The following is a 21,709-nucleotide window of genomic DNA, read 5'->3' on the forward strand; positions in this document are numbered from 1 at the left end:
CTGTATACTGTGGCAGAAAAACTTATTGCCACAATTATCATGATTTATTCAGAAATTCATTTGTGTATATTGTTGATATTGGTTAACAAGTTCAAAAAACTTTTAAATGTGACAGGCAGTGTTGTTCAGACTCATTTCCCGAAAATAACATTTTCCGAACTACGAAGCCACGAAACTACTAATAACCATGCTCTATCCTCCTAAGATAGAAAAGCAGATGGTTAAGCTTGAGTACTGCACACAAAATCGATCAATTTTCGAATCATTTGATCAGAAGCACAATTCAGTTTCGGTGAAATAAATGAATCATTTCACCGAAACTTGAATTGCGGCCCACCGAGATCGAAACTGTCGGATCCCATGTGCAACACTCAAGCCCAACCACCTCCCCCTCCATCTCAGGAATACAACGCACAGTTATAACAGTTCATGGCTTCACAATTCGAATTTCGGGGAAATGAGTCTGGTCAACACTGGTGACCAGTATAACGACATATATTGTAAATATTTTCTATTTTGGCAGTTTGGATCTAACCACTCATGATCCACAGTATCAATTCACTTCCACGGTAGGTGCAATATCGACCCTATTCCTCTCTCTGTACCACCGAACTCCTTTCACTCGTGCAGGATGTGGCATGGCATATCGTAGCTTTTGCCAAAACCATGGATCCCCCCACTTAATGTAGGTATTCGTTTTAAGGTATGCCTTCATCTCCGAATCGATCCGATCTTCATCGCCCAGATCTCCGTAGATGATGATTATGACGCGCACTCGCTTCTCTGCCATGGAGCTTACGTGGGCCGTCCGGAACTCCAATTGGCCCCAACTGGATTCGAGGAAATCTCTGGACAGCACTACGATCGTTCGTCGGGAGTTTTCGATGGAATGCACGATCTGAAATATCAAATCCTGTTATTTCGATGGAACAAATTGAAAGTAAATTTGTTACCTGAGTAGTGATCACCTCCCCAGGATTCCAGTCCCGCATATGCCAGCAAACCTTCAAATTCATCGGAGCGGTTTCCAATCGAGGCACCAACGTTGAACTGACGAACTCTTCATCCTGATGGCAGTAGGATACAAATGCGTCGTAAAGTTTGTCCTTATCGATTTCCTCCTCGGTTACTAGTCGCAAGCATAGATTGTTGGTGAACAACCAAATCTTGATTTCAATCTGATATGCATACGCGACGAAAGTGATCAGTAATATCAGGATTATCACGAGACACATCGAAATGATGATCGTGGTGATTACATCCACGTGGCAAACGTCACTAACCGTGAGAAGATTCAGATCACGACCATCTGAGCATCGCATATACTTGCTGTCTTCAATGCGATCGGAGGTGGTTTGTATAACTCTTAAGTGGTCTATCGATGGGCAGTCACACTGCCATGGGTTTGACGAAAGCTTCACACTGCTCAGCTGACGACTATTGTTAAGCAGGTTGGTCAGTTCTATAAAACTGCTGAGATTATTGTTAGATATGTCAAGTATCTTCACTCCCAACAGCAGATCGGAAGACAAGTTTTGAAATTGATTGTAGCTTGCATCGAATTTCTTCACCTTCTCGTAGCCACAAGAAGTTGGCAAATCAAACGATTTTATACTGTTGTTTTTCAGATACAACTCCACGTCGTTGAAATTAAGACTAACGTTTGTCAGATTTGGCAGTTTTGTGAGATTCTTTTGTTCGCAGTTCACCAGCACGGATTCGTTACTTTTTCGCACAAAGCAACTACATCGTTCCGGGCAATGTTCATCTATTTTGCAGAGCAGATTTGCAACATTCACTTTAACCACATTGATACCCCGATTGAGATCTGGTTCAACGCATCGCAGATGATCAACAGTAAACCTCCATCTTCGATAGACGTGCCCGGTCATTTGTAGAAACTGAACAAACGAAGTTACCTGGCAGTCACAGTTCAGTGGATTGTGGTTCAGTTTGAACAGGTTAAATCCATCGCTGCCTTTTGTAGCGTCCATTGCCATCAGCGAAAGCATAGCTATTTGGTTGAACTCCAGATCGACGACCATTTCGTTGGACCTAAATTTGAAGTCATCATTGTCGAACTTGGACAGCTTGTTGTAGCTGAGATCCAGTTTTTTCAACTCTGGTGACTCGATCCAAGCGATGTCTACACGATCAATGCTGTTGTTTCGAAGGTTGAGTTCCCGAAGCTGCATTCTAATGGGCCAGAAGGGGGAAAATGAGCTCTCCTCCAGATCATGCTCGTTGCGGTACAGGGACCCAGCGAACCACAGATGGTTGTTTTGGAGGTACAGGAATATCACGTACGGGCTCTGCTCAAATATGTCCGGATCCAGCGAACTCAGTTGATTGTTGCTCAGGTCTAGCGAAATCAGCTTCTGCAACGTGTGAAATAGTTTACTGGAATGAATTGTGGGACGTTAATGGGGTTTATTTAACAAACGAATTATAAAGTAGTAGTATGACTAAGTAATCATTTAAGTTAGTAAGTTAACCATGAATGTTAACTTCTTTTCCTGATGAATGTAGATAGCTAAGTAGCTGTAGAGTTGGTAGCGATTGTTTCAATTGGCTTAGACCGTCTGTTTCGGTGATGAAAGCCCACCTCTCAGGTGTTTCATTATTCATGGCTTTTTTTTATTATCGTACGGTGGGACTCATGAGAAGCGTGCTTAAGCACTGAAAAAATTGGGGTGGGTAATGTCTGTTACATTACCGCGGGGTTGACGTAGAACTACTATGGACACAACTTCGATGAATTCTGGGTCAGACTCTTACAACAGTGCGGTGTAGCTTTTTGCAGGTGATAGGATGTTTGATGATAGATGATAGGTGCTGTGATTGTGAGTATTCAATAAGGGAGATCTGTCATTTGGTTTGGAAGCTTTTTCAGAGTTTCGGATTTCAAATTTCAAAGTGAATACTTTAAAAAGGATTTGATTTGATTATGATGTTTGAACAACAGTGAAGTTTGAGTATGAGTGTAATGAAAGATTATTAATAATTTGTCATGTGTATGAATTTGTAAGTATACTAGTTTTGTGTTGTTATTGATCGGAAGATGTTTTCAGAAATCTCTTTTTGAACTCATTTTGGTGGTCCTGAAAAGGACCATTTGTCGTTTCGAGAACCAGTGTTTGGTGTTCCAGGTATAATCCAGTTCCAGATGATTGAGTTTGTTTGTTTGGTCGTCGCTTTCTTGTGTTGTTTGGTTGTTTGACCGGTTTCAATTCTGGCTCCAGCTATAGTTCGCCAAACTCCTCCAGTAGATTAGATGTTTGATAGCTCGGGTGCTTTGATCGTGATAATCGGTCTATGGTACGAAAAGTATGAACAATATCGACTGCACTCTATACTTATATTTTTAATAAACATTAAAACGTACAAGAACCACCTAATGTAGCCGCTTCATTTGGACGATTTGCCAACTTCAAATTTATGAAATAGACAAATTTAATATTTTCTTGTTTGGAAACGTCAATATCAAAGTAACCGGTGACTACAATAGGAGTATCTTGTTTTACATAATTGAATAAATTACGGGTCATGAACATTTTCGTATTTTGCATAGTTTGTTGAAGGCCGTATCCTTCTGGCAAATCGCCACACCTCCAGCTCTCACGCTGGAGTGTTTGAACTGGTTATGCAGCTGGAGCCAGCAATGTCGACGGAGGAGATCGTCTAGCCAAATCTCACTCAGTGCAAGGAATTCTACACTGGTCAGAATTAGGTCTGTAGCAATATCCATTGCATGAGCATTTAGGCTCTGTACATTGATACTCATCAATGTGCAGGCAGGATCACTATGATCCAGTATGCCACGCAGTTCGTCTCCAAACATCCGTAATTGATGATTGCCCAAGCGCTGCAGCTCGTTCCTCAAGTCAACCATCTTGGGGACCGTCCATAAATGACGTTGCATTTTAAAGGGGAGGGGGAAGTCTACGATTTTGCTACGAACCTTGTATTAGGTATGGGGAAATAGGCTACGATGGGGGGTGTCAAAAATTGGCCAAAAACTGCAACGTCATTCATAGACGCTGCCTTGGGAGAATTGTTGCCTTTGACGTGATGGAACTTGAAAGAATTGGTAGAGTTTGTCAAAAATAGTCCATACAGTGAAGTAACCAGCGACAAACCAACATATGTCAATTGCTGATCCTTGCTTTTGTCATAGGCGTACACGACTTCGGGGAAATTTCCACCTTGGGACTTATGAACAATAAAAGCACAGGCACTAACCACCGGAAACTGAATGCGTTTGCATTTTGTAACGGGTGACTAGATTCGAACCCGAATCGGTTGGATTAACCCCTTCGCTTAAGCGCCAAGCAAGCTTCAAGTTCCACTTGCATGCGAAGAGGCGAGATTTGTGTACCCGGCGAGACTCTCAAGGCGAGTTCTTCAAAAAAAAAAAAAAAAAAATACAACCGAACCGACGATTCGCTCCACACCACTAGCTCCAAATCTTAAATTTAGACGGGATAATCAATTGGGAACCACTGTGAAATTTAATTTACGCAACGAACTCAAATTATCAAAATTTCTCTCCTCTTTCGACAGTCGTGAATTTTTTGCATAAATGTTTATTTCGGTATTAAAAGGGTCAAACTTGCACAACCTATTGTCGGTGTTCTGCTTTACCGACTCTCAGTGTCACTGAATTCTTCTACCGGTAGCTACCGTACTACTGTCCCTCTATTTAAACCATTCATTATTCTAGAATTGGATATTCCCGCTTGTTACACGGGTCGGGGTGGTGTACTAGTTATAATTTGTTAATTAGCCTAATGAGATATTCTGACCTGTTCGTTTTTCCGCTGCGATTGGCCGATGACTATCGACCTGTTGCTCATGTGCTGTCAGTGATTCGTGCCTCGGCTACGATGGCTTGCCGTCTAGAACCACACGTGTACATGGTTTTTGCTTGATGATGGCGGGCCCGCTGAATCCACTCGCGAGTGTCGCTTCGAGGCCAACAATGGAGTGGAACCGGCAATTGGCGACCGATTATCACCCCGGAAGTAGTGACAACTTCCGATGGCCCGTAGATGCGCTGGGGCTGGATCACTAACCCGCCACGAGACCAGCTACAAGCGGTCGGGTCTTCGGACCTGCCCAGAAGTCATGCGGCGTGCGTAACTTCCTACACCTACCCGGACGAAACACCTTCACTTGAAGGATAATTGGTCCTTCAAGTGAGAACAAATTAGCACAAATTAGGTCCTATTGGTTAACAAATTTTGTTCTGACTTCAATTACCTTGACCTCGAGCGATTTCCGCTTAAATATATTCCAAGAGGATATGGAATGAACGAGCTTGCTTTTTCAATCTAACAACGAACATGGAACAATTAGGGTACACAATGAGATTTTTACATTCACAACTCACTTGGTTTGCTTTAAAGACTTGACTCACTTGGGCCTACAATCACGATCTTACCCACTAGATATTCTCGATTTCTAAGGGAAATTACAATTAGCATTAAATTCTGGTTTCTAGACATTCACAGGTACAACTCACATTTTGACTAACGATTGGCTAACACTCAATACTCTAACTATTGACTTCCACTAACTTCGGGACTACGTCCGTTCACTATGCCGTTCGAATCGAGAAAGAACGATAATTTGACAAAATAAATTTTGGCCTTCCCGAACTCGCGGGGTTCCAAGGACACACATACAATCTAAAAATAACATACATCTAAAAATAGCAAATATTTTTTTCTCCAATCCATTGGCTATACTGCCTATTTTTAGGAACGGAGCGATGTGATCTGCTTCGCGATCCGTTAAAAATGGGTGTTTCCAATTCTCGCCACCCATGGCGTTGCGATCGGCTAAAAGTGCTCGAATACCAAATATCGTCTCTTATTGACTGTTTAACGAGAAACTTGCGATGATCGACGCGCCACCATATTTCATATAACGGCGGGTATTAGAACTAACTTGGAGGTGATGATTTCGCAATTTGGAGGTTAACATCACCTTCAAACACTAGCGATTTTGCGGTGGGATGTTGACGTTTGATCACGAATATACAATCTTTTTTTTTTTACTCTCAGCTCTTTCGTAGCCCGAGAAGTAGTCGATCCAACGCATTTAAAAATTTAATTCCTATACATATATTGGTATCTCTTGTAAAATTGTTACAATTTGATTATGCCGCTCAGTTTGATACTAAAATAATAATTCTCTATACAGGAGTGAAATTGGAATTTCGAAACCCAGAGCGTTACGTTGGCATGAAATATTTTGAACGCTTATAACTTTTTGCTGAATTAACGAAATTCCTTGCTTAGCACCTCAATCGAAGGACAAGACATCAAAGGTTCATGTCGTTCACTTACTGAATCCCACATACCTAAATTAATAAAGTATAATATCTGTTTTAATACAGCCCAGATAGCCGTAGCGGTAAACGCGCAGCTATTCAGCAAGACCAAGCTGAGGGTCGTGGGTTCGAATCCCACCGGTCGAGGATCTTTTCGGGTTGGAAATTTTCTCGACCTCCCAGGGCATAGAGTATCTTCGTACCTGCCACACGATATACGAATGCAAAAATGCTCATAAGAACACTAAGCTGAGAAGCAGGGGATGTAACGCCAGAAAGAAGAAGATCTGTTTTAAAAGAGAACGTTGATTTCAAGCAAATCTATAAATAGGGGTGCTTGAGAAAAGTTGACGTCATTTGCTTTTCACTCTCTGCTGATCGCATCTCAGCAGGCAAGAGATCGGCTTGCTCTACCAGGCGTGCTTCTCAGGCACAGGCATAGCAAAGGATCCCCCGTGTGTCACGCTTTGCTCAAATCAAACTGTCGTACGAGAGAGAGAAGATGCCGTCAGAAGCCAAAGCCATCACCGCTGCCGCAGCCAAGAAGAAGAAGAGGAAGCAATCCACAGGAGAATGAGATGGTTGTGGCCGCCATCGCAGTCCTAAACTGTGATTGTGGCTGACATCTGAGAAGAAGGAGGAGAAAAAGAAGGCAATTACTGAGCAAAACCGCTTCAAGTTTCAAACAAAGATCGCCGTGATGAAGAAGACCCCGAAAAAGTCGCCACCGCAAACCTCATCGGGCGAGGAGGATTTCAACCAGTGCGCCAATCAATATGTCCGTGTGACTCGAATTCAACAATTCAATCGGCCCTTTTCAGAGCCAACAAATGTGTTCTAAAGAGTTATTTGTGCAATATTTCCTAATATATTTACCAAAAGCTTGCTATAATCTCTTAATTCATCTCGTAGCATCATACAATATCTGATTTATTACGAATAATCGATAATACGATAATTTGAGGATGTTTCCGAGGACGCTGCTACAGTGCCGTCGGTATGCAATACCAGCATGATGCTATCTTGTAGATCCCTTGCCAAGACATGAATTTCATATAGCTTATTTCCTATTTAGGCGGCATCCATTTACAGGTATGTTCCGTTTTTATCACGTTCCGATTTTGTCACGTTCCGATTTCGTCAACAAATTATTCCGTTTTTATCACCACACAAAAATTGTTTTTTTTTTTTAATTTTCAAAATGTTTAGAATATAAACTAAATACTTATTTTGAAGCAACTGAAATGCTTTTTAATAGTATCAAAGTTGTATTTTCGACATTATGTTGATATTGAGCATCTACGATACATGGTAGGTGTCAAGTCATATACGATTCAATAAGGTTTGACTCCTTCATATGCACTAATCAATTGGAGTTTTCAAACTTAGCATGGTCTGATGGACAAGATTGGCCCATCCTTCAACAATCGAGAGTTGCTCTGGCCACGTCCTAGCAACAACTGGAATTCGTGATTAGTTGAATACGTACTTACGAGAGTTGCAGAGACCTCTCCTTTTTTATATAACATGACATAAAATAATTTTATATGTAAATTTGATAGACATATATACCCCTCTCCCCCTATGGTATGCTTTTTTTTTTGTATGAAAATAAAAAATAATTTATATGGCATAAGTGCCATTTGTATGGCATATCTTAAGAGATATCTCAAATCCCCCGCCTCCCCCATAACCGCTTACATGATTAATGGTCGATCCCATATATGTTCAGTTCTTTTTGATAAGGGATGCACTTGGGAATGAACTCAATAATGTTTGGGCAACGTCAAGAGACATGATCGAGTTTATTTTATTTTTGATAAGACTGTCGATCTTGTCATATTATCTTCTGTCTCTCAAACTCGAAAGCATTGCACAAATTATAGCAAACAGCAATTGATTAGATCCTATTCCAAGGGGTAGGACAAGAGGTCCAGCAAAACTAAGCAATCTGTAGAAAATTTTGTTGCCATCCCACATTAGCTGGAATCTTGATCTTTGAGCAGACATGAACCCCATCCCCACATGGAAACTTAAAGGTTAATTAGGAGTCTTAGGCGGCATCCACAAATTACGTAACGCTCTAGGGGGAGGGGGGAGTAGGCACTCGACACTGAAGAAGTCTGTAAGTCGCAGACGAAATAGGCCTATCTGTCAAGATAAGCAACACATATTAGAGATGAAAGGTATTTACTCGCCTTTTTAGTGTTTTTAGTATTTTGTTTTTTGAAAAAAAAAAAAAGAGAAGTGTTAAAGTTCGATGAGTAGTTTTAAACAAACTCTAATAATCCCTCCCCTAAATTTAATAAAAAAGTGTTGTTTAATCTTTCTTGAAAAAAAAAAGAATCAACTTGCCCCACTTCCTTGTAGTTATTTGAACAAATATGACGTACCTTATGATGCAAAGGACATTTATGTGATTATCGTTTTAATATTCTATATTACATTTATTGAAATTCTAATCAAGAGAACTATAACTATTAATGATTTATTACAAAATAGTATTGATTGATAGGAGTTTGCAATCAACTTTCATTACGAACCTATAAGAATTAACATTCTAAATGCTTATCACAGCTCCTAAATACTGTGCATTTATATGATGAAAATTTGTATTATCCTGACAAAACTACAATTTTGTCTTAAAAATGTAAAATATTTTGTCTAAAAAAATTATTCCGTTTTTTGTCACGGTTCCGTTTTTGTCAACTGAAAATCGCCGATCGTGTTGATAAAAACGGAACATACCTGTATTATGTAACGCTAAAATTGATAATTTTTGACCCCCTCTCTCCCCTCCGTAACGGTTTTTGTGTGAAAATTTTTAAATTTTTGTATGAGCCGCTTCCCCCACCCCCTTCCCTCAAGAGCGTTACGTAATTTGTGGACGGTACCTTAGTCTATTTCTTCAATTTCTGATCTGGGAAATAGACTATATGACAACAACAAAGATTAAGTCGAAATCTGGAAACGTAGCTCAGTCTTGAGCAATTGCACATACCCGAAGATTGGCAGCTTTTCAGATCAGCCGATCATGAGGCTTCTTGTAGTGGTGTCTAACGGGATTGTATCTTAACTGTACCGATGCTGCAACTTCCACGAGGAGCTCTTACTAGCTCGAAAGTTAAAATGAAATGAACCGAATCAGCCGAAAGTAGTATGATTTACACAATTTGAATGGCAGACGATGTTCCTCCCTTCCTTATCAAATCAGGGACGGATGTCAACCAAAGTAACGGCCAAAGTGTTGCCCCAAAACGGTTTTTTTTTTTGACTAGGTGGAAATCTGCAATCAGACTCCTGAGAAGGTAACTCAGGGAGTGAGGGGACTAAAAGCACTAAAAGCAGTTTATGCACTGTAGGTGAACAATTCTCGCTGAATTGTTCAAGAAGTGTACAGCATGTAGAGACATTACCCTTGGCCTCAGACCCTTATCTCCCCGGAACCACTTTATGGTATTTCTGTGGAATATGATGTACGATAGTGCGCTAACATTGACACTGCCGAATGGAGTCGAGAATGGCGGGTTCGCAGATGACGTCGTTCTTGCGATAACTGGCTATACTTTGGAAGAGGTGAAGATGCTGACAACGGAATCGTTAGACATCATTAAATCGTGTATGACCGAAGTCAAGCTGCAGTTGGCTCATCATAAAACAGAGGTGGCGCAGGTTTCAGTAATTGCAAGGCAGTCCAGCAGTTAGAGTTCAACGTCGGAGAACACGTAATCTCATCGAAGTGCTCTTTGAAGCACCTTGAGGTAATGGTCAACGACAGGCTATGGCAGCAAATGCAGCTAACACTATTATTAGAATCATGCCCAACATTGGAGGACCAAGAAGCAGTACGAGGCGTCTTTTGGAGACCGTATCATCGTCCGTATTGAGATACGGAGTTCCAGCGCGGGTTGCAGCGTTGAGAAACAAGCGCAATCGAGAGAAGCTAGCAGGTATCTTCCGGCTCATGGCTATACGGGTGGCGAGCGTCTACTACACTATATCGTCGCAATGATCTCCACCTGCATCAATGTGGCTTAGGACATAGCATGCTACTAGCGAAAGTATACAAGAAATTTGAGGAATATTATTAGATTGGATGCAATGGCTAAGTGGCAGCACAAGTGGAATACATAACACGGAGAAAGTGTTGACGATTAGAAAACCTTCTACCTGACACAGTTTGTGTCAGGCCATGGATGTTTCCAAAAATATCTGCGCAGATTCGGATACACAGAGCTTCCCCATTCTTCCAAATATCGAGGAGGAACTGGAGCATGTTATATTCATACAGAGTGATAACGCAGATTATGTCGTTGCTGCAAGCAAACGAGATTGTGTGAAGACCAGAGAGCTTTGGGCCGCTATCGGAGTAGGCTAGATCATCCATCGTGGACTAGACCGAGTCACGGTGTATTATATTGGAGAGGTGATATGTTGCGAAAACTGACAGCTACGGAATGGACCTATGCACGGGTTCACTATTTGACGTTTTAGCGGTGCCGTGTTATTTATGTGACCATGGAAACCAGTGAATTCGGCACCGCTCAAACGTCAAATTAGTGAACTCGTGCATAAGTCCATAGAGCAAGCGTAGCATAGTAGTAAGTCCGGGCGCCTGCAAACCGGAAGTCATCCTCCCACCGAAATTGCAGCACCTGGCACAAAACTACAGTATTGAGACCTTCCTACGCTACTTTTTCCGAGTTAATGCATAGCAAAACATAAATTGCAATATCATGTCGTTTTAGTTGTAAGGTACCGCGGGGCAAGTGGGTAAATGGGGTAAGTGAAAATAATTTGTATATCTTACTGAATATGTGAATTAACATTTTAAACTCATGCGTAAAACTTTGAGGCCATTAAGAACATCACGATAGGTAAGAGATTTCTGAGATTGTTCAACCATTATTGCATATTAGAGCGAAAGATTGTTAACCAATCAATTACTACTCCGTACCAAGTTGGCGGCGTGCAATCTTATTTTAATATTTTCATCGGAAAAAAATTGCGGTAAATAATTTTCTGTACCACTTCTAAGTTGTCCCTTCTGACAGTATTAAACTGCAATAAAAACAGTTTTAGAATTAATTCGACATAGACCAAAAAATAACTAAATTGAAACATCGTCAATTTTCTGCTCACGTGGGGCAAGTGAAAAGTTTCTCATTAGTGATTGAATTTGTGTTTTCTCTTTAGGTAGCTATAAGTATTCAAGGTTTGCAATTATCATAGAACAACAGAAAGTGCTGATAATTCAAGAAACACTATACTCAAAGCGTTAGAAACAATTTTCATCGCCAAATCATGAAACTTCTCTAAAAAAAGGTTGCCAAATATTACGATAAGGTACCGCGGGGCAAGTGGGTAAATTGGGTAAGTGAAAATAATTAAAAAAATAAATAATTACGATAGGTATCAGATTCCAGAGATTTTTCAACCATTATTGCATAATAGAGCGAAAGATTGTTAATCTGTCAAATATAACTCCGTAACAAGTTAGCGGCGTGCAATCTGCGGAAGTGTATAGATGTCATACGCGAATAAAAACGATGCGATCGCTGCTGGTGGTAGATTGACCTCCTACCACATATTTGAATCGACTGTTAAAAGATGGTCGATGGACAATGGCGAGAGTGTCTGACGTCTGTTTGTCTGTGCTCTTACTTCGTTTGTTTTAGAAAAAAAATCATAATAAGCGTAGTTCATACTTTTTGAAAAAATGTAATAGTTTAAAAATATAACAAATTTTATTTGTGTTTTAAATACGTGAATAATGATAAAAAATGCTAGGTCATTCTATCAAAAATAGATTTGTAGCCTTCTTTTATTGGATTTAGAATTAGATTTGGAAAATAAAACTAAACATCTTTCCTTGATTTCCAAGGAAATGTTTTCAACATCGGCAGATATATAATAGCCAACATAACGTGTATTTGTGGTGGGACTTGAACCCATGGAATCGATCCTAGAGGTATACGCGGGAAATTCCTGTCATATTTCAAGCTTAGTCCTTTGTAAATTTTGGCAAAATTCCTTGTAGGTTTTTTAGCAAAACTTTTTGCGAATTGAAAAAGTATGCAATTCAATTGGCGGAACTCTCTCGAATCAACCAGCAGGATTGTTTTATACGGTTTTCAACTGTTATCTGTAGTAGTGATGATTAACATTGTTCTCAAAGATTCTTCTGAGAAGATTCCTGGCAAAATTTTCATCACTTTTATTCTCCAACGAAACCGTAAATTGGATCCTTAATCTCAAATAGCAAGTTTCTCAAAATATTCAAAAGAGCTTTTAGAACTTGGTGCGCACAAACCGATCTTTGGAAAAAGTCTTGAAGAGACTCCTATATATATTTTTAGTGGACTTAGTGAACTGCAAAGAATCAAAGCAGAACTCCTACATTATCTGTGATGGATTACGGACCTGCCTTTTGAAAAGTATTAGAAAATTGAAGAAAAAAAAAACATTTACATTACGTTTCTTAAACAGTGTACTCTATGTTTTTTTGTCTTTGGCGTTCAGAATCCTTCAAAAATATGTAGTTGATAAGTTTAGGATAGCTTAGATCAATTATGCTTAAAAGAAGAAGAGCGACGACCAATTCTGGCAGTCACTCGGTTAGACACATCACTTCGCTTTAGAAGAATCAGGTTTTTAATTTCTAATCGTAATCAGAATTGGTGTGTTTCAGAAATATGTGAGTCATCCTCATCTGATCACAGTTACATCTTTTTTTTTGCAAATTTGAATATATTTTCGCAGATGGTCTACATGTTAAAATGGTTTATATTGAAACCTAGGTAATAGATACTCTCCGTTTATTGGATTTCCAAGGAACGATAATGCCGTTGATAGGTACTACAATTTTCTATTTTATGAAAGCTTCTGAAGTAACTTATCCTTGGCTTGCTAACTTGACTGTAAATACAAACGAAATGTTGAAAATTCTTGACCAGATTTTTATTACAGGTTGTAACTTCCATAACAAAAGGAAGATTGTCATTATTTCAACATCTTCGTAGAAGCATTCAGAGTGAAACCATTTGAAGAATAGATATGAATAACACATATGAATATGAATGGTACACAATGGAATATTATAGCGAACGCAATGATCATGCAGTATCATGTTTTAGAGCATTAAGCTTTCATGTCACAATATTAGGGTGACCAGAATTCAGAATAATCAATGCTGATACAATTAGACAAGGCAGGATTGGTGGTATAATGTCTACCACCTCATAAGCAGATGGTCATGAGTTAAATCCGAGACCCGTCCCTTTCCTCGTACTTTGATGTTGTATCTTTCACTTGCTTTTATCTTCCACTCTTAGACTTTTCATTCATAGCCATCGCTAGAACCAGGGACGGACAAGAAACCGTTTCGCTACGCTTCCATTCTTTCATCATAATAGCACGCCTCCCTTTACGCCTGTTACATAGACATTCTGCTAATCAGAAGCAATCCTCTCTGTCATTAAATTACCTTAACCCTATATGAAAAAGCGCAGATGCAGGGTTATATCCGGTCTGCAGGATTATATTGGTCTGCATTCTGATGTGTCAGACGCTATTGCTGCATAAAAATAGAAGATCACATGCACTTATACATTGAGGGTGTCTATTAATCCCAAACATTCATCCGATTTGTTCCTTGTGTAAGTGCAAGTGCAATGTTTAACATTAACCCCTCTACCAGCAGCTTCATTTTTTTCCGCAAAAAATATAAAAATTCGCTATATCTTTTTTGTTTCTCGATATTTTTGCGTCATTTATTCACAAGTATTTATAAAACTCTTCTAGTTTGAGAATCCATTGCGATATAAATGATTGGTGATCAACATTATCCATAAAAAAATGTATTTGGCGGCCATTTTGTTTTACGTCAGTTAATAAAAAAAAATATGTGCTATACAATGCCAGGTAATAAGTTTTCTTGATGAAATCTGAAAATCATAAGCGGACTTTGGGACAAGTGTGCCACCCCTGCTTTTTATAAAAACTACAATATATATGTTCTCTTTGAGCTCAACAATATGTTCCCTTATAGTTCACAATAAAATGATCAAAATATGATGAAAATTGCCCTATTTTTCACGTATTTACATCGACTTGTGCAAAGACAACCAAATTTGAGTGGATTTTCATAAGATTTCGGTGTTTCTAAATAGCATGGTGAAAGTTAAATTATTACTAAATTTTTCTAACGTACTGTACATCGTGAAACAGTAGTTTACATACGAAATCCAGTTTGGTTGAAATATATACTTATTGGGGCAAGTGTGCCCCTAATTGGTAAACAAAAATTGTTGGAGTGAAATTTATAAAACATAAATATCATCAACAAAATCATAATAATAAACCAAAATGATGCACCAGTAGTAGTTTGTAATATAGTAGGGGAATAACTGACATTTTGCCCCCAAAAGTGATTTTTTCTCAAAATATTTAACATTCAATATGTTTTTCGGCTTATTAAGTACCGTTTTACATATCTACATCAATATTTTACCGTTATTTAGTGCTGATCTAGTTTAATATTACACATATTCGCCGTAATATAAGGGTAATAGAAATATTGTATTGAATGGAGACAAAAATAACCATAGTAGTTATTCGAATTGAGTAATAGGGAGTTAAGCATGTTTTGAACCTTGTTATAAAGCATCCCCTTATTACGGTAAACTTAAAATTATTTTTTAAATTATCGATTAGGGTTGCTTTGTAAGTAGGTAATATTAATAGAAAATAAAGAAAATTTCATTACAAGTAGAATTACATGCGATGTTCATTCGGTGGCCGTATTTGAGAAGCTCCAAAACTAATACTTTTTGAAATTATTTTCTTTTGAAATGGCACAGTGGTTATGAAAAGATGTAAAACTAACATCATGAGGCTAAATTGGTTTTATAAACTTGATTTTTTCACAACATACTCTCATTAATGTGTTGTTCCAAATAGTGTTTATTTGAATAAGATAAAATTTCTGTAGCCCGAGATATTCACGTGGGTTATGACATGGGTTTAAAATTAATGCGAAAATTCTCCACAGTTCCAGTTCCAATTCCTTCAAGAATGCTTCGATTTTTTTTCCCTGAGAATCCTCTGGGGATTTAAATTGATATTTCATTTTAAAATTATTGCATGAATGTCTCATTTTTTTTCTTGGGATGTCTACAGAAAATAATCCAGGAACGCATTCAAGGATTCTTATAGTTATTTATTCTAAGTTTCCCTCCGGCATTCTTCATCCGTGCATTCGTATATTTTTTAAGAAATACGATTTAAAAAGCGACATACAATGTCAAACTTTAATTAACTATTAATTCATTCCAGAAAACAAGCGAAATAAGACATCCATAAATCAAAACTTCAAATATCATATGGCTTCGTTCCATAAATCAAGGAAAACTATAAAAAACCGTTGACCCTTTGGGAAGTCGCCACTGCCCTCAAGGGCCCGCGGACTACTGGTTGGGAAACACTGTACTAAACTGAAGCTGAGTCGCCTGAAAAGCATATACATTCAAATTAAGTAATATTAATAAGAATGAATTCTACTTAAAAAAAGGTTACATAAAATGAGGTTTGGTAACTTCACCAATTCTTCATGATACTCCTTTGAAAATTATTCCAAAGATTCTATCTGTGATTCCTCCAGAACTCCTCAAAAAATTACTCGAGAAAATCTCTAGGATTTCCATCTTTAGTTCCTCATTCTTTCCTAGGATACCAAAATAGTTATGTTATGGTTGCAGGCATGTCTCAAAAAATTCTCCGTGCATTCCTACAAGTATTTATCCTGGGCTTTTTGCAATAGGGATTCCTTCAGGTATTGTGAATATCGCAGGGCTTCTTGAGTGGTTCTCTTCAACGTTCCCACGGATATTTCTTAAAGTATTCATACAAAGATTGATGAGGAAATCCTCTAGGAATTTCTCTGTGTACTTTTTCAAGATTTTTTCAAGTTTTTCTACAAAAAATATTACAGGAATTTCTCACGATTTTTTTTAGATCAACGAAAATAATTTACTTGAGGTAGCTACCATTTAAGAACCTTGAAATTAACCCAAAACTACATGTTAAATTTGAAGCAAATTTGAACCCTTATCAAATGAACTGTAAATTTGATTAAACATTGTTATTACTATAAGAATCCACAAAACCGATTGCGGGATATTCTCCCATGAGTTTTAATACGTCGACTACTCACCTAGGCAGTGTTATCAAACTGTTGTGGCTGATGTTTACATACTGCAGTGCGGCATTGGTTTCGAACAGCATTTCTGGCAGTGTTTCGATGTCATTTTTGGACAAATCTGACCGGAACAGCTGGGTATGATTTCGAAGTAGATCCGGTGGGAGAAGTCGCAACTGGTTGGCGGAAAGGTCCAGATTAGCCAGCAGGGTTAATCCTTTTAGTAGTGTTGGTGGAACATGCGTAAGTTCATTGCTTTTCAAACTGAGGTATTTCAACTTCTGCATGTTGTGGAAGGCATTCGCATGTACGGATTGTATGGCGTTATGACTCATGTCTAGGTGTATCAGCGAAGTGAGGTTTGCGAATGTGATTTCAGCTATGGATTGCAATCGATTTGCGCTTAGATCCAAGTGGATTAGGTTGTTTTGATGACGAAAGAAATCGAAAGGAATTTCCTCGATGCGATTGTTTTTCAAAATAAGCTCTACGAGTTGATTTTGATTTATAAGTAGATCATTTGGAAGTTTTTTGAGCTGCGCTGTCAGTGTTAATCGTTCGAGCATCGTCAACTCTTTAAACAAACTTGTTGGTAAATTTTCTATTCCAAAATCCAGTCGAAGCGTTGTTAAATCTCGGAAACCTTGAAAATAATTGTCAGACAGATCCATAATCGTGTATTTGTCAAACTTAATGTCGATGCTTCTTTCATTGCTGGAGCCAAATATATCCAGCATCTGACGCAGAGACTTAGGTTTGGAGAAGTATTCACAATTTCGCAGTTGTACCGAGCTACGCATTCCTATATTCAACGTTCCATTCTCCATCGGCTTTCCGCTACATTCTATTGATGCTGACTTGTTTCTGGTGAATCGTCCTTCGAAAATTGAGTCCGATACATTACACTTTACGAACAACGAAGTAATCCCAATTGAACAATTGCACTTTTCGTAATCCATTACATCTGCACACGTCGAATTTTCATTTATCGTTAGCATTGCATTAGCACAGATAACAATTCTTAGGAGTAACGCATTCCATAGCAAGAGCAAACCAATATGATCAGACAGTTGAACATTTACGTTCATTCTTCACGAAGCAAACTTTCGACTGATAGCAGACAGCGAACATTTCAGAAATATTGCACACACAGATTGTTAATCTGGACAGCTGATTCCGAGCGTTGTCTGTCGGCGTCGGGTCTAAGAATATGTAGGTATTTGCTGCCGGCTTTCAATTAAAGTCGACGTTTACAGAACATGCTGTTTCTAATTGCATCCCTACTGGAACCATTCCTTAGTTGAGGTTCTTCGATACTATGATCGGTAGGGATGTGGGACATATCACATACGGACGTTTTGTATGATAAGAACTTAATGCCTATTTTAATATGCCACATTTAAGATGCTAACGTCCATTATGCTTAACGTCCGTAAGCGAAAAAGACTACCCTCGGTCATTAGTTCCATGAACACTTCATCAGATATTCAATGATAGCTTCTATCTTTGGTCATGACCAGGATTAGAACCCAACGTGGCATCACTTCATAGCTGCTGCTCGACCGCCTGCGCTAAAAAAGACCCCTTACTACTCAAGATCGTGTAATCTGATTGGTGATGCCTCGGCAGATTGTCGCTTCTAACGCATAGTGAACCGGTTTCCCATGCAGTAGGAATTCTATATGCAATTTGATGAGTCCATCTGGATAGAATAGCACACGTTTAAAACGGTCATCGGTCAGATGATTATCAATTGATAGAAAATTATCACACCGGTTTCTGCTGGGGGCTGGTCAACTTCCGTCGTCTATAAATATGTAGAAATTATCAACGAACGGCATAAATCGAATGTGGGGATAGAAATTTACAGCGGAATTCCAGAGATTGAGTTCTTCTTCTTGGCCTTTCGACCTCACGGAGACAGAGCCTGTTTCTGTGTTCGATGAGCACATCCATGTAAGGCTGATACAAATATTAAATTTCTTTTATGTCCGAGACCACTTGGAAGGCACGAAGGGGGGGTGGCATAAAATAAATAGGGAACAAAAAATAAAAATTTAATTTTTATTTTTAATGATAGTTGTTAAACTGTTTTTAATCGTCCTCTGGTTCATTATTTTACTTGTTTTTTACTTTGTAAATTGAAAAAACCTAACTGATGTCGAAAAATGATGAACCTTTTTTTTCTCCCCTTCAAAATTTTCGGATTTTCGAAGGGGGGGGGGGGGTGACATAAAAGAAAATTAATATTTGTATCCGCCTTTCTTTGCCTTTGTTGCCATTTTCGCATTATATCGTGTGGCTGGTACGATGATACTCTATGCCCAGGGAAGTCAAGGAAATTTCCATTACGAAAAGATCCTGGACCGACCGAGAATCGAATCCAGACATCTTCAGCATGGCTTTGGAAGGTCTCCTAGACTGAGTTCTCTTCATAAATTAAATTACACTATGCAATATGATGTACGATTAAAATTATCTGCAAGGTTATGTTTCCGATTACTGATAGAATATTAGCAACCGAAAACATACCCTTGCCATGTTATCAACCCAAGCCCGGTTGAACCGTGTTCTGAATAGATGCAGCCTCAATAAAACACGTTAGTTATATTGGGCCTTGTTGTTACGATCTACATTTAGGAGTTGACGGTCATCTTTTTAGTTGAGAACTTGGCCGGTAGGGGCGCCTTTACTGACATGCTCTATATGAACATTGAGTCTTATCCCTCATTATACAAACTCCTTATACAAACTTTGTAACATATACTATCTTTAAATCCTTGGTCTTGTAGTTGTTTAGTAGCTTAAGGACTGACATGCGGTGGTCATTTTGATACGGAATTACGCCACCAGGCGGCGCTAGTGAGCATGGAACTGTTGTTTTGTGCGGATAGCTTAGTAGTCTCACCACGTCTTTGCGTCTTCGGCAAAGTTGTTCAGTAGTTCAAAGGCTAACATTATAGGCCATATTTTAAAAGTCGAGTCGATCAAAAACGACTCGACTGGAGTCACTGTCGAGAAAACACGGTTCCAGACACGCTCCTAATTTGCCACTTTCCCCAGGGCACCTGGAACCTACTATACAGTGGTCCATGCTGCTGACGAAAGAATAATTTTGAAGTTGGATGCCCACTTGGATATAGCTCCGGATAATATTTACATGATTGGAAATACAAATATGACAGACCATATTTTCCGGAACCAATTTTACGGAAATGGTCACATATCTGAGGATCTGAAGATTGACGAATCTTAATGCATTCACCTTCCAATTATTTCTAGTGTCAAGAAAAATTGTTAACATCTATACAATTTCACACTGCACAAAAAATACAAGCGACAGAAAAAATGTCATTTGGACATAATCTCGGAATATTCCGAACATTTCCGGTGTCCGAAGGCCAATGAAGCTAGACCAAATTGCCGTCGACTGCTTCTAGATGCATCCAATTTCAACCATTTTTCATAAAGTTATAAGCATTTGAGTTTAGGCAAAATTTTGTCTATCCCCTGTATTACCGCATCTCTGAAGGTGTTTTTCAAAATAGCTAAAGCATTCGCAGCTTTCGAGAATTATTGGCCATTGCACACTGCTTCAATGCTTTTTCTTAAATCATTAGCGTTATATTTCAGCTTCATACTTTCATATTTATTGGCTAAAACGTGATGAAATATGTTAATATTTTGCACTGTACGGATTAAGATTCAATTTGGAATTATGAATCAAAATCCCAACAGCACAATAATCCTCCCAAACAGTTATTGTACTGTTCATAAATAGCATTTACTCCTTCGTAATTACAAATACTCACTATAAGAAGTCATCATAATCAACAGTTGGTTCAGAAAAGTGCGAATTTGACTATTAGGGTTTTGTTCTACTTCGTCGTAAGCGCTATTTTTCGTCGTATCAAACTTTAAATGTTCCACTACGGCGGATATTCAATCTTACCTGCAATATAGATTCATTATCCAAGTGTAATTTTGTGAAAGTTGTTATGGTTTGTACACTTGTACACCAAAAATGCAAAAAAAAACTACTGTATTTCGGTAAAAAACTTCAGTTCAACCACAGACAAACAGACGTAACACTTAGAACAAATCTCGATCAAAATCAAAGTCACAAGGACATGTGCGCCCAATGCTAAAATTATTGTATTTGGCCGACGGGCCAACAGATGACGGTAGTGTGCAAACGTCAAACGCGAACAAAAACGATGTGAGCGCTGCGGGTGGCGGATTGGCCACCTACCATATTTTTGAATCGACCGTTAAAAAGGTGGTCGATGAACAATGATGAGAGTGTGACGTCTGTTTGTCTGTGGTTCAACTATCCACTTTGCACAGTAGAAGCATTAACCTAAGAATGCTAATGTCGCTGCTGTTTGTGTTACCAACATCTAGTTTGCTACGCGCTGACAGCTTGAGTACCGGTCCTCAAAGTGTCAAATAAATTTTAAAATCATCCACTACAATATGGCATCGAACAAACAATGAAAAGATACAGTTAAAGGTAATAATAAACTAATTCATTTTTGTGAGAACAGCGCTATTAGCGTTCTACTACTAATATTTCTATTCTTTGCACCTTTTCACCGAAATCGCATGGACGAACACAATTTGAGAGAAATGCTTAGCGATCGACTGAGAGTGAGCCACACCACTATCCAACACAAGTTTCTTCCCGCCCTCGTGGGTGACTTACTTCGCCGGGCACTTATTTTCACTATGGAAAACCTTCGTACTTCTTCACTGAAGGATTTCATTCCAATCACAAGCCGTAAAACTTAACAAATCACCAAATTTTACGAAACTTCCTCAACCGCCGCATATAATTGAGAATGTAAACAAAGTTCAATCCGTCGTACTTAGAAAAAAGAAGCATGTGCGCATCAATGTGTGCGCGACGCTCGACGTATAAATACGGTTCCTTTGATTGTGTTGTTTTCGCTGTACTGTGAGCAAATGCCATAATTGGGTTGTTTAGTGATGGAAAATTTACAGTTTTTTTTGGCTTTATCGAAAGAACACATTTTTCTAAGTGTAACACGATTTTATTGCGCTTCAATATCTTAATTTTGATATAGTAAATGACTGAAACAGATTTCAATCCATTGACTCAATGACATTTCAATTTACATAATGACAGTTCGTCCCGAAGTAAAATTTGCCGA

General features: G+C 38.7%; 1 protein-coding gene across 1 annotated transcript; it reads right to left on the reverse strand.

The window, feature by feature from the left end:
• Positions 1-405: 405 nt before the first annotated feature.
• LOC5563637 (protein toll) lies at positions 406-17,633 on the reverse strand. Its single transcript, XM_021853296.1, has 3 exons — positions 16,551-17,633; positions 954-2,400; positions 406-898 (listed from the first exon to the last, which is right to left on the reverse strand). Exons 1-3 carry the CDS (start codon positions 17,621-17,623, stop codon positions 554-556), a joined length of 2,865 nt encoding a protein of 954 aa, XP_021708988.1. The 5' UTR covers positions 17,624-17,633; the 3' UTR covers positions 406-553.
• Between the last annotated feature and the right edge of the window lie 4,076 nt (positions 17,634-21,709).

Source organism: Aedes aegypti, chromosome 3 (assembly GCF_002204515.2).
Source record: "Aedes aegypti strain LVP_AGWG chromosome 3, AaegL5.0 Primary Assembly, whole genome shotgun sequence".
NCBI classification, from domain to species: domain Eukaryota; kingdom Metazoa; phylum Arthropoda; class Insecta; order Diptera; family Culicidae; genus Aedes; species Aedes aegypti.